At 34.6% G+C, this 15222-nt stretch overlaps 1 protein-coding gene across 1 annotated transcript in view; it reads right to left on the bottom strand.

Annotated features, from left to right (window-relative positions):
• LOC121410331 (macrophage mannose receptor 1-like) overlaps positions 1 to 11306 on the bottom strand; it is a 35217-nt gene extending 23911 nt beyond the window's left edge. Inside the window, exons 1-8 of the mRNA XM_041602345.1 lie at positions 11065 to 11306; positions 5890 to 6038; positions 4900 to 5018; positions 3445 to 3575; positions 2822 to 3042; positions 1354 to 1445; positions 952 to 1058; positions 295 to 421 (exon numbers count right to left, since the gene is read on the bottom strand). Of these exons, the coding sequence (XP_041458279.1) occupies positions 295 to 421; positions 952 to 1058; positions 1354 to 1445; positions 2822 to 3042; positions 3445 to 3575; positions 4900 to 5018; positions 5890 to 6038; positions 11065 to 11107 (989 nt within the window). The 5' untranslated portion in view covers positions 11108 to 11306. The remainder of the gene's footprint in view (positions 1 to 294; positions 422 to 951; positions 1059 to 1353; positions 1446 to 2821; positions 3043 to 3444; positions 3576 to 4899; positions 5019 to 5889; positions 6039 to 11064) is intronic.
• Positions 11307 to 15222: the final 3916 nt, after the last annotated feature.

Here is a 15222-nt window from a genome sequence, read left to right as displayed (position 1 = left end):
ATTTTGCCAATATGCCTATATGCGACTAATGTTATCAATTTTCATGAAATTGGTCTATACTTCAGTTATTATTAACGAACAGAATGATTATATCATATAATCCTCCTGGCAATAGATGCTTTATGACCGCTTTTGTAAAAAAAAAATCTCTACTCGTCAATTCAAGGTAATTTGGCGATTTAGTACTGTATATCTAAATAAGATATGAAAGTCCCGGCTTTTCGATTTGTTAAAGATGTACGCCTTTTATGATGAACAGTATGCCTATTTGGCGAAATTTAATACGATACAGACCTTAGAATAGATGCCAAATAACCTCCCTGAGCATCGCAGTAATATTTTGCATCAAACCATGTCCTTAAGAGTGAGTTAAACTGATAACATTGACCACCGTGTAAAATCCATCCTGATGCACATGTACCTGGTATTGATATAACAGAATGTGATTCTCTGTGATATGTTAACACGGTAGTTTGCATTGAACGTCAATATAGAATGTTCATATCCTTCAGATCAAATCGAACTCTCAGCGAAACACCAAAATCAGCCCCAAACACCGTAAAAAGATGATAGATGATATAGCTAGCTCAAATAAAATTAATTTCTGTCAGATCCAATAATTTCAAGTAGGCACTATTGATGGTTTCATTTTAACATACAAATAAATGTAGAAAATCGACTAACTTTCTAGGTCCCTTCCAATATTACTAAATGCACAATTTCATTGTTCCTCTTGTTTTATTCAATGTATCGCTACAGGCCTAAGTACAATAACAAGAATAAAGAGTCTGAAGAAGAGTATATATATAGGCAACGTGCCTTTTCAAATTTATTGTATACTGGGGTGTACGCCTTAAATATTTCGAATTTAGATATGAAGAAAATTACAAAATGTGTACTAAAAGGGAGGAGCCGTGCGTTGCTTGATGATAATAGGATTTAATTACTAACCTTCTGGTCTTTCACAAATGAATCTCTTCTTTTCATCACAGCTGTCAACGCTCCATAAACCATTGTTATCAAATCGTTCGATTTGTGCACAGCCATTGGGAGAGAACCTGACAGAAAAATCACAGGTAATAAAATTCAACAAATTAATGAGCTAACCAAAATTTCCGAGGAGAATAAAAACCTGTACAGTTTCACACTTTCCCGAGCAAAATGATCGACCAATACATGGCCACCGTACATTGAATATGTTTTATATGTATTTACTTATGATAATAAGGGTTCACTTTATCATTAGCATTAATTACTAATAATGTACCGTAACGATGTGTTTATAATGTTTCAAGAAATTTGAAAAGTGGGGGAATGCATGTCCATGATAAATCCCAAGAATTTAATACTCACGAATTATCTGGTTGTCCTAAATCAGTATTCCAGTTAGAAAAAGAAGTTGTATCTGTCCCATCTTGCCATACATAGTTTCCCTGGCCTTGGTTCTAAACACAAAATAACAGGGCTAAACATAGTCTAGACTAGAACTGACGGTCGTCAAGCAATCAACTATCAAATGATAAATCTTGTATTTTTAAAAGATATATGGAAAAATATTTGGAATCACACAACAGATGCCATAATATATAGATAAATTAGGATAATTCTGTATGACTATTCTTTGCGACGTAAACTTTTGACAAATTGAAGTTTTAGCCAAACTAAAACAGAAATAAAATCATTTCATTTTTTGCTTCAAGTTATTTTGATTTCAAACAATCATCGTGTTTTTTCAATGTTTTAGTACATTTAGATATGTCCCTGATTCAAAATTTACAACACCAATAGAAATATACTTACTGCTAACACTCTTTTTAGGCGTTAATTGAGATTTAAGATAAAAAAAAATGAGGAAGCCCTCCTTTTTGTGAGTTATTCCCTAAATCTCCAGGGGTATTTTGATTCTTGTCATTCCGGGGGGGCATTATGCCCCCCCCCTTAATATCTCATCCGCGGATTGAGCGGTAACAACAAACATTTGCATGATGGTAGAGAATGACGTAATCTATGCATTTGCATTGGTAAATTTCACCGAATTCATATATTTTATTTTATATGAATTAATTATGCAAATTTATTCATGAAATCATACTTTTTGCTCTGATTCACTAAATAAAGCTCCTAGAATGCTATTTTGGGTGAAAATATTCTTAATAGCATTCCGAACAATTGTGAATGAAAAAATTCTGGTACCAAGACCGATTTCTTATGTCTGCTATTGTTTTTTTTTATTTCTTATGTATTTCTTTGTTTTTTTACTTTTTTTATTGTTTTTTCGATGGAAATCGTTCCAGACTTAATTCAGATCATAAACAAGGCAAAATTAATTGAGTTTAATCAGTAAAAAGTAGAAATAATGATTCATTTATGAATTTTGACTAAATACACAATTTGAATCGGATTTGTACATGAAATCACGTTTATGAGCAATTTTGGGTCTGACATGCACTTACATAATGTTGTGTTATGTCGTAACCGGGCGTCACAAATTTGGTCTCAAATTTTGCGCGAGACTTAAAAGTAAAAAATCAGAGAGCCGCGAGGTCAAAAAAATTTGCGCAGCAGATATATCGCGACAATTGTCGAGGGGGGCCATTATGCCCCCCTCCCCGGGAGAATTAGGTTTAAGGTATAACTCTGAAAGATATCAAGAATACAAATGAGTTTGACAAAAATGTTTTTTTTTTCAATTTTATTGTGTCATCCATTATAAGTGTCATGTGGACCAACTTTCTTTCATATTTAAAAACTCCCAGAATCCATTCCTTTCCTCTTTTTCCCTCATCAACCCGTTGACGAAAGTAGAATGGAACCATCTTACCCTATCACTAAGACCTGTCCAGTATGGGATGTTAGCCTTGGATGCCTGGATGGAGTTAGCAAAGGTCTGCTCACCAGCATCATTGATGGAGATTACGTAACCATCAAGAAGAGTACAGTATGTGATTGCATCATTGATGTTCTTAGTATCAGAAACCCACCTGTAACACTTTCCATTGTATGGTTCCCAGCCATTCACCGTGTCACATTTAGGAACAACATCTATAGAAATAAAAAAAATCATTATAAAGAATAGAACTTTCGCAAGCTATGCATACGTGAGACAAATGCATAATATTCGAATTTTGAAGAGAACCAAATTATTTTAATGTACCCCATGAGGCCTAACATTATATCAATTAAAAAACAAATATATAGACTTGAGATATGAATTGCATTATAGTGCTGATAGGTACTTTCGAAAGAAACATACATGAAATTTTAAAAGATGAGATTTGGTGAGTGTACTCCTCATTTTCTTAGATTAAGCATGTAATTATCAGTTATCAAAGAAATACTTGCAATTGACAGCAAACAGCCAACATAGCAAGTTTGTTAAGGTTTATAGCCATGATAATATCTAGTACATAATATAAGAACAGCATTTAAAACAAGAGTACTCACTTATTGATCTTGAGCAAATAAACCAGTTGAGAGCTAAACATTGTTCATCATACCATTGTCCTGATGGTTTCATTTCTGCACAATCCTCTCCTAATCCATCATAATTATCAGGCTGACCGGGTGCCCAATTTCTAAAAGGAATAAGAGTTGAGTCAATAACGACACCAACTATTTTGATGATCATTGTGAAGAAAACAATGATGATGGTGATTACGATTGTGGTGATGATGATAATGATGCTGTTGAAATTGATGATAATGATCATGATGACAATGATCATGATGGTGATGATGATACAGATGATGATTTAGATAATACCGTAGGTCCTTTTTTGTTTTGTTATTCATTATTGAAATATTCCCTGTTAAAATCAAATTTAAGGAATTGGTTCATATCATATTACACTGACGTATAGCGGTACAGGGAGGGATGTGGCATGTTGGTCAGTGGTAAAGCGTCTGCCTAATCAACAGAAGGTCATGGGTTCGATTCTCGATCGAGAAATACCAAAGAGTTTAGAAATATGACCTTCTATTTTCTTGTAAGGTGCTCGACATATCAGTTCATAAGAGGTGAAGTGGCTAGTTCCGAAGGTAAAAAAAGGTAATATATATATATATATATATATATATATATATTATAATGAGAAAAAGGTTTGAAAATGTTCATCAGCATTCTAAACAAAATTTCTTAAATATAGGAGCATTTAGTCGTTTTATCTTGCTCTAATATGACGAGGCAAATATGTTTCTTTTCTGTGAGAATGAAAATATAAGAATTCAAGTCCTCTGTAATGAAAAGTTGATTTGGATAAAAAGGGAAAAATTCATAAGCATTTACACGGAAAATTTCATCAGTCAAAATCGGATGTCAAATAAGAAAGTAATGACAATTCAAAGTTTAGCTTAATCTCAGAGCAGTTATATGCACATCCTGGTCGGAACACAAAATAATGCGAGGATTGATGAAGTCACCACTCACTTTTTATTTTGTATAGTATTATAAAATATGAGATATTCTAATTTTCTCCTCATTCTCGTGTGAAACAAGTTTTATCCTTCTTCGAGCATGTGGATTAGCATTGTTTTAACATTCGGTTTCATTGAGTCTTAATATCAAATGTGTATTCTAACGATAAAAAAATAAAGAAATAATGAGTGACGAAGATCATTGATTATCTCACTGGCACGTGACCTAGATGTCCATATAACTGTTTGTGAAAAATAAGCAAACCTTCAAAATGTCATGACTTCTTTTTTTTCCATCCCATTTTAATTAAATTTTGAACATTAGCTAGTTTCACTTTTTCTATTGATTCAAATCACTTTTTTCCTGGGTTGTACTTGATCTTTAATAATGACGATTGTGGGGTGGTAAGTGTTCGTTTCGCTTAATGCATCTTTTTGCACGAATACACTGTCACAAATTGTTGTTAATTTCAAGAGTAATACTTACGCCATCGATGTATCTAAAGGAGTACCATCAACCCATTCGAAGCTACTGTCAGTTTGAATATCATGTAAACCAATCCAGAAAACTTCAGGATAAATTGATATCTGCTGCGTCAACCAAGTCTGTAAAAAAATGTGCGAGGTATTTCATTCGTTAAACCATTAAAGACCCCTTGACATGCTTTGCATTATATCTTCTGTTAATTTGTATGACTCTTTACTTCACAAAATAATTACCAGTTTGGGTTTCAATGTGCATCATATCATTTCATTAATTTTCATTTCATTTTTCTTGCATTTTTCTGCAGTATGATAAGCCCCGCCTCCTTAATATCTATTAGACCCATTTTTTGTTGCCTCTTGTGATATCACAGGAGACTAAAATAAGTATAACAATACGCAATGCTACGTATTTTGCAATGCATAACTAACTTACATGCCACTGCTATAAACATTAATGGCATCACGAAAAATAACACATCACAACCATTCAAACTGCCATAGTTACTGCTTTGTCAAAAATGTTTTTAAAAAAAAGGTTGTGAGGTGGTATTGCATACAAATCTTCCACCTCGCCCAAACTATCAGTCAAAAGCAAATGTCAATTATAACCTCATTGCTGCTTATGGCCTCAACCACAAAACCTTCGAATTTCAAATTGAATCAAGCACAGTAGTGTATTCTACTACTCTAGAACAGAAATGTGGAGATTCATAGCATAACTCATTCCAGATTTTCTTTATGGAAATTAACCTTTTAAAGATACAAGCCTAAATCCATATGGTCCAGTAAACCTTAAACTCTGGTTGTGGGAAGCTATATGCATCAAACATTTATTCATACCTTATGCTTAATTGGGATTTTTTCAGATGCTTTAATGCTCAAAATAGTTTGGAATGCTTTGAGTGTCATATATGAAGATAAATTGATAATTATGGAGATCCACATCACATATGGCTCCCCTACTTAAACCACAAGTTTAGACAATGCTTACATTCATATCTCTCGATGTTATGACGGCAAGTTCAGCTTGGTTATTTTGGCAGTAATCCCTTGCCAGCTGGAATGGACGGAGTGTGGATACCAGTAAAAAACATGTGTCTTGATATTTCAGCCATCCACTACCACAGTCTTGAGATAACGCTTGAAAATAAAAACAAATAAGATAATACAATTTTTATTCTTCAACCTAAAATGGCATTAAAAATCTAGCTTTCTGTTTTATTCCATTTCACATTTTCAATGATTTACATCTTGCCATAAGATGTCGGAATTACAGTTAGAAGTAAGATGGAGATCTCCCATCAGACAAAGGTTTATGATATTAAAATGTTCATTTCATCCCAACAGTAAGGTTATTCTTATTTAATGAAACAAATGAAAATTAAACTGGAATAACACCGAAATGTCCATCTTAATCGAAATATGAAAGCTACAGCTTTTCTCAATTTTATGAAACAGTACATCTTGGTTGAAATTGAAATGAGGTAACCGATAACATCACCCATTTATACAAATATATTTTTCTTGCATTTTTTTCTTAATTTTATTCATCATTCGGAATATGATTCATTTCAATGTTTTCCTCATTATAATGTGAATATGTGTAATTGCCTGTGCTGTAACACCATTGTGATCTGATGAAGAGTGCCGATTGTCAGTTATTAACCGACAAAAAAATGAATGAAATACAGAAGAAACTGTGAGTTGGATGATCCTCTTTCTTTTACATACCACTTCATTGTGCATAAAACATGCAGTTTTTTGAGAAATAAGCCAAATTTTAAGACTCCATATAACTTCATTATTTACATCCAATTTCAATTAATTTTTTAATCGCTATGCTTGTTTGATTTTTTCAATTTGTATTTCAGTCCGTTTAGGGTTAATACTATCAATTAGTTTCACTCCGCACAGGTGACATACAAATGGCAGAACCAATATACCTTTGGAATCCTCTCCCAGACTCAATTAAATCCTCTTGCTCCCTACACTCATTCAAAGCTAAAGTTAAGGTCATGTTACTATCGGAATATGTAAAATAAACTTTCTTGTGTCATAATCATGTTCTAATATTCCATTTCCATCATCATTATCATTATTGCACCACCACCGTCACCACTATCATCATCATCATCATCATCATCATCATCACCACCATCGTTAACATCATCATCATCTTCATTTATCATTGTTTTTTTTTGTTTTTTTTTACTTGATTATATAAATTATAGCAAGTTTTGGCTGGTTAGATTTTGTTGGCTGATTTTGTTCTTCTCTTTTTTATATTATACTTAATTGATACTTAAATAATTTGTTATTATCCATTCTGCTCGTAATATGATTATATGATTAATATATGTTTCGGTTTGTCATATTTTTCAAGCACTTTTTTTATTACTAAGGCAATCCATCTTCTGCTATCAATTTTATGCTAAATGATTTATACCTGATTTATTGTCAATATATGTTTGTTATATCTATGTTATATTATATTGTTATGTAGTAGAAAAATAAATTCAAATGAAATAAAAAATAATGACACATTCTAACTTTTTCAATTGTGTTAGACTTTGATTACCAAAATATTAAGATTTATGAAATTTTCATAATAAAGTGTCTTGTTACTTTTCTCTATTCACTCAAATCAAGTTATTGTCAGGATGGGATTAACATTTATGTGTGCAACAAGGACGATTTCATATCCTCATGTTCACCGTTGAAATGTGTAGTTCTCATCAATTTCATAGATCAGAGGACTAAAAGAGCTATTATGTCAACAGCATAAAACGGACAAGCGACAATATCCATGATTAATGTCCATTGTTAATTCGAATTTCAGTTCCATTTATTTCAATTTGGGAGGGGATAGCGGGCACCTTTAGAAAATATATAAAACTGAAGAAGCCGACCCCGCTGCATAAAATGTGTACAGCTAACAAATAAATGATTTGATTAATTAATCAATCAACCAATCAATCAATCTACATGTATTTCTAAGTAAATAAAATAATAATAAATAGATTTTTTAAAGAAATAGATGTACAAAATTTAGAATAAAAGACAGAAATTAATGAATTAGCAAATGATTATAGAATAAATAAATTAATACATAATTGAAATAAATAAATTGGTGAATAATGAATAGATTTTGTGTTGACCTTTAGTTTAATTTATGTTAACTTAATCTTCGTTCTTTGTTACTTCACAACGTTTTTATCAATTATCTCCAAGTACGACACTACCGTGTGGATTGTCATTATCTCTCAAGATATGCAAATCTAGCAGTTGTCCTTCATATCCGCCCCCAAAATAAGAACTTGTCAAAACAACTGTTGGTTTTAGTAACATTTTGTTAAATAATTGTTTTGTTTACTTTCGGATAAGATAACCTTGGAAATCTTTTTAAAGGGGTCAATTCTTAACTAGAGCATTGTTCCTTATTACCTGTGATCTTCAATACAATTGAATACAATATAATTCAATACAATTGAATAAGAGTTCTGTCCATCATGAATATTTATATATATGTCCTGTTGGTTAAAATCATTATATCCTAATCCACCGTTGTTTTTCGATTCTCTAAGACAAGCATAGCTATGATCAGAGGCGAATCCATCGGGGACAGGGGCAACCTCCCACTATGATTTTGGAGTAGTGAAGAAAAAAAAGAAGAAAAGTGAAATAAAGGAAAGGGAGGGTGTGATATGGTGAGTATCGAATTGAGACATCTGTGTTGCGTAACTCTTACCCTCATTATAACGGGGTAAAATGACGTCACTTTTAGGTTATCTTTTTCCCACATACCATCCTCCACCATCAAATATCCTTCTCAAACAACCATGACAACAAACCATTACCAATACCTTGATGTTATTGACTATCATAATGATCAATGTATTATTATTATAATAACCATGATCTGAAAAACAATTCTTATTATAATTAACATGAACCCGGGCCCCCAGCTTTAAACGCCGGTGCCTTAAACACTGGTCTAACTCTGGGGAACCTTGATGTAAGCTACGCCTACCACTGTTCTCTTCATCCATTTCTTTCATGTTCAAAACCCAACTTCACCCGATAAAAGGAAATTTTAATTGGTATGGTGTCGAAAATATGTCTATCTGACGGTCAATCGGATCGGGGTGGCCCTAGCCATTAACCCGTCTCTATGGTCTAGTGGTTAAGGCACCGGCGTTCAAAGCTGGGGGTCCGGGTTCGATTCCCGGCAGAGACATTTCTTCGGCATCACCAATTTTTCCAAATTGGTAGATAGCTCTGGGGAACCTTGATTTAAGCTGCGCCTACCTTCGTTCTCTTCATCCATTTCTTTCACATACTATATATATATATATATAAGCATTTGACCGTGTACCCCACGAACGCCTCCTTCATAAACTTCATCACTATGGGATCCGTGACAATCTGCTGAGATGGATCTGGGTTTTTCTGACTGAAAGGTTGCAGCGTGTTGTTGTGGATGGAGAGTCTTCGGAATGGGTACCAGTCACCTCTGGGGTACCACAAGGCACTGTCCTCGGGCCACTACTCTTTATCTCTTTCATCAATGATATAGTAGATGGGATCTCTTCTAACATCCGGCTATTTGCTGACGACTGCCTACTTTACCGTCAAATCTCTGATGAAAAAGATAGCCTAACTCTACAACAAGATCTCAACCAGCTTCATTTGTGGGCTAATACGTGGCAGATGAAATTCAACACAGAGAAATGCTACCATATCTCATTTTCTCTCCGTCTGAAAGCCATCACCACAATGTACACACTTGTAAATACTCCCCTTGCATCATTTTCAGAATGCCGGTATCTGGCCGGAACAACTCATCAAACATGTCCTGGAATAATCATATAAACAACATCACATCACGAGCAAATCGACTCCTAGGACTTGTCAGCAGGAACCTCCGTATAGAACCACCCAAAAGATCCGTCAACAAGCCTACTTCAGTCTTGTTAGACCACACCTGGAATACTGTAGCTCAATCTGGAACCCTCACACAAATAAGCACATCTCACAAATTGAGGCAGTACAAAGGCGAGCAGAAAGATTTACCCTCCAGAGATACCATCGTATGGACAGCGTCTCTGCCATGATCCACCAACTTAGATGGGAGAGCCTGGAGGGGAGGAGAAATGCTGCAAGCCTCTACCTCATGTACAAAATTCAACACAGGATGGTAGCAATCAATGCAGAACACTACACAGCTGACAGCTCCTTTGATAGCCAGCAATACTCGGCATTATCATGGCAAAGAAGTTGTTGGCTATTCCATGCCGCACCCAACTATTCCAGAACTCCTATTTTCCCAGGACAGTGACTGCGTGGAATGCGCTTCCCAAAACCATCCTTGATGCTCCGTCATTGGAGGCCTTCAGGGGGGCGCTTTCAACCAACATCTAAACCAAGGAATAGCTTTTTACTTGCACAAACAGCACAATGTTTTATAAGCACCAACAAGATAGTATGCACTGCAGATGAGCACCCAAGATATTTCCTTAGCACTACATCCTGACTTATGGATCCTGCTACGTATCGTCGTAGAAGTAGAAGTATATATATATATATATATATATATATATACATTGATCAATAATACAAAGGTATTGGTAAACTGAACTTTGCAGTAGAACAATTTTCAACTCCCCCTCTGTTTATATACACATATATATACATTTCGAGAGAGAGGGGGAGCTGAAAATTTTACTCCTGCAAAGTTCACAGACTGGTAGCAAAAGTAGCTTACATAATCAGTTATTGACTGTAATAAACCCTAGTTTAGATTAAGAAAAAAAAGTGAGCAATTATCGGAAAAAACAACATACATGATTGTCTCATTTTACCTTAGAGTGCTAGATACGTAATAATAATTTGTGCTTTGTGCTTGTGATTATATTATTATTTTTAGGAAAATAACGAAAATGTAAATTAAAATCACCCGTAGTTTTCCCAAATAGATATTACGCAACTCGAGTTGTTATGATCATGGTAATCAAACGTTTACATTTGTTAACAAACTTCTGTAACAGGGCCAAAATGAAGCATGGCTCTTTAAAAAACTATATATTCAATACAAGTTTTATCATATAATCATTAATCCTTATATTTCCGTGGATCATTGTCCGTACAAAAATAGTTATAAACTTACCCAGTCCAGCAAAACTGATAAGCAGCAATATCCTTAGTATCATCTTGATTGAAAATATATACAACAAAATAATGTAGAAAAAATCGATCTGACTCAAGTCTTTCCCCCTGGAATAAAACGCGGTAGAAAGTTGTTCTTTTCTGCCAATCCGATATTTTTTCAAATAATCGGAATCTGCAGATGAAAAGAGATGACTATAGCTTGGTGACGCTAAAGAGGAATACTGAATTGTTTTTCAGATTTATTACATCAGTTGCTTAATGATCAAGGGGCGTTGCCTCGATACACTCGTAACATCACTAATCCCATTATTTACATTGATCAAGATTGACCATGCTATCATCCCTTGCGATGCCCTAAAATATACACAAAACAGATAGCATCCTCGAACAGATTTGGCAAGACAGTCGAGCTTCCAATGTGTTTTTGCCTACTTGTTCACATACAAATATCAATAATCATTAAAAGAAAATCCTTATCAAGGAGTGTGCTGTATGAGATTTTGGGGCCTTGGAGCGCGGCCGACATTCATCGCCATATTATATTGTCTAGCAGTTGGCCCCAGGCCCTCATTTTAGAACGATGTGGTTCCCTGGTATGACAGTCTCTTCCATTCTCTATTCATGATTTCCATTCAACTTCATTTTTCTTCAGCTTTCGATAAAAAAAAGATAATTCATTTTGAATTTCTCCAACAACATGTTCAAAATAATCAAGAAATGTTTTACTTGTTAGATTTTTATGTTGTTACTTTCCAATTTTCCTGCTATATATTTCATGTCATTGATTTATAGACCTTTTTTTTCTTCATTTCAAAACTATGATTTGTGGTAAAAATTTCTGTAAATAGACGAGTAACATATTATGTTACGCAATACACGTTGATAGTGGACCGTGGTACTGGCATATATACCGTTATCTTTGGATCAAATACTGATGAACTTACCAACAAAACACAAATAAAAAGATATCAAGATCGAAACTGTGGTGTTCACTGATCAAAATAATTCTTTTAGCAAATACCTGTACTTTGCAGGTCTACATTGTTTTATGTAATATTTAAAGAATTCGTTCTTAAGAATGCACTTATAATCCCCTTCCATTATCTATGTTAATATCAGTTTTGATGCATGATATACAAAAGTGGGTTTGCCTATTGCATCAAAACTAATTATTACGGTAAAGTTGGAAACTTCATTATGCAAGCATGACAAGGTTGGATTATCAGTCGACCCCTGCTCCCCCTTATGGTTCTATTAAATCAACTCTGAATTAATTCATAGTAGTTCCTATTTTCATTTGCTTTGCATTTGAGTTCACCTCTCCTTTTCTCTGTTTTATATATCCACTTGTTACTCCCAAGGTAGTTTATTTTACATTTTGCTAATTTCCCAGTTCTTTTCATTTACTTTCCTTCATGACACACTGTTGCACATATAAAACAAACACCAAAATATTACTCTAAATTTTTAATGGTGACTTCTACTACAAGTTAGGAAAGCCCCAGATAAATGTTTGGGAAAAAAATGTGCCATGAGAACAACCTGTGGGTAGGTTTTATATATCTCTATGGTTTTATTATACTGTAATCGAGCCATGCCCGTTTCCAAGGTTTTCTCGCCCTCCGTTTTGTCTCTCTTGCATGATCTTGTATTTGACGATATCCAGGTTTGACACAGTGAGAATATGATGGCCTTTCTTCCTTGTCAATTGGCTGTAAAGAGTTAAAGAAATAATAACTTAGCGAAGTGTAAAAACTACACAATCAATAAAGACATTAGATTCGATATCATCGGCAACATGGGGAGATAGTTTTTTTCGTAATCAATTTGTAACGGTAAATGACTCTTCGTACTTAATTCTACTCTTATTCCATCTTAACATGTATACCCCTCTTAATATATAGAAAGATAATATATTTTGCTTTGCTCGGCTGGAGAAAGGATGTCGAAAACAAAAGGGAGAGAGATTAACATCTTCCGCGCGAAGCGCGCAAGCCACATTTATGCATCAAATTCGAGAGATATGTCTCATGGGTTTTTACAATTTAGGTAGAGGATGACTTTCTTCCCTCCCCTCCATTCGCTTTTAATTTCCATTCTTGATTGTTTTCTTTTTCTTCTTCTTTTTGGAAATTTTTTTACGCAACCGCAACGACCATCCCTAGCTGCTGCGCCCATATGACCGTACTTATCACCCCCCCCCCCCTCCCCATAAGCTTATCCTCTATATCAGATAGTATAGGATAGAGGTCCGGGGTGTTTCAGGAAAGTTGTTAGCACTGATTGAATGGTTGGTGCTAACAATTTCAGTGAAATCTTTAATTTTGATTGGCTGTGAGGCACGTGCCTCTGACTGTTGCTATAGTAACTGTCGGAGAAAGCCAACTTGTCAGTCAAAGACAACTTTCATGAAACCCTCCCCCAATGTCCACTTTGGCAGAAAATAGGCCCTACATTACCTATTGCTCCAGATTTTCTCAAAAGTCAAGCATTAAATAGGAAAAAATATTGTGATTATAATGTGCTTTGTAAAGTCTGATATTTCGTTTAATCGATTAATGAAATAAGGATCACAAGTTTCTGGAATTTCCGCCGTTTGTCCATATTAGTACAACCGGATATACTGACCTGACTGAATGGTTATCCAATGGATAAGCCGTGTCACATGTTTCTACACCTGATGAACAAGTGTTGCTGATGTTTTTTAGATCAAGTGAATTAGAATCAGGCATCCTTGGATTACCAATCTGATGTTTCCTTTTGTGAAAGAATAAGAAAATATGCACATTGGCTTAATTGGATAATAGCAATATATGCATATAGGCGGTACAACAGTCATGACAGTAAGTGCATGCTATCCCCCCCCTTTCCGGAGGGGGGGGGGGCTTGCATATAATTATGTTTGTTTGTTGTCATGTTTATCTCTCCCCCTCAATCTCTCTCTCTCTCATATTCTTTTTTGGCCTTTACGCGACGTATATAGCCCACAATTTGATTTTTTAATGGATATTATATAATTCTAAATAAACGATTCGGAAAACTGATTTTACTCTCTAATGCCATGGTATCGACGTCAAACTAAAATCACCTTAAATTGAAATATCAGTATCATAATTATGCTCGACAGTAGGGGTGGGAGTGCAGAACAATAGAGAACGTATTTAAAAATTAATAAGGAAAAATTAAGGTAAAATTAAGGGTTCACCGCTAACAATATACCCCAAAGAGACAGACAACTTACACCAACTCCTTATTGTATAAGAAGAGTATCTAGTCTCTTCATTTCTTGTGCAAATTGTGTGCTTAAAAGTTCCAACGTTTAATCGATTAAGGTTGTTTTCTGTTTGTTAGTAGGCGTACAGGATGCCGTAGTCACAAACTCCCTAGCAGCAGCGATTGCGTATAATAATTACGTCACACAGTGCTTTCTTTTCTCATTCAACCGTGAAGTCCTTCAATTCATGAGACACTGAGATCCGGACTGAGATATTTTTGGTAAAGTTGATGTTATTGTTGTCATACACTATCATTGCGGGTCATTATAAATGGTTCGATTTTTATTGTGAATTTAACAATCTTCTATCTTCGCGTGATATGATTTTTGGCCCCCTGGCCATTAGGGCCGATAAAGAGCTAGTCCTGTTTTTTTTGTTGATGATACACAAAGGTTAGCAATATCGTAGAACATCCATTGGATACAATCAATCGTAGAAATCAAGCGTATGATTAATTGCTAACCTCTGTGTAACGGGACCCAGTCACCCAGGTCGTGTTTTTTTTTTTCTTCATGAATTGTTTGAAATGTTAGCTTAATATATCTTATCTTAACCCTGTCAATGCGCATTGATACTTGAATTACTGTTGATCTATATGAACAGGCAAATCGCGATGAAATGACAAATATGATTTGGTTGTTCACTTTGGCCCTGTCCAAAAAGTTGTAAAAGAATATGTATTCTGTGTTGAATCAAATTCAAGAGAGTTGACAAGTATATATACGTTTCACTATTGTATTAGCGCTGCAATATCGTAGATGTGTCATTAAAAAAACACCGTCTGTTTCTTTTCAAAACAAACTTTTTTTAAATCGGCCATGCTGATCTCTAATGATGCCTTTCAAATTTTGAATTATTACGAATTCGGGATCTAGATTTTT

The sequence above is a fragment of the Lytechinus variegatus genome, chromosome 3 (assembly GCF_018143015.1).
Source record: "Lytechinus variegatus isolate NC3 chromosome 3, Lvar_3.0, whole genome shotgun sequence".
Lineage (NCBI taxonomy): Eukaryota > Metazoa > Echinodermata > Echinoidea > Temnopleuroida > Toxopneustidae > Lytechinus > Lytechinus variegatus.
The sequence above is the reverse complement of the archived record's forward strand: the minus strand, read 5'-3'. Positions and strand labels throughout refer to the sequence as shown.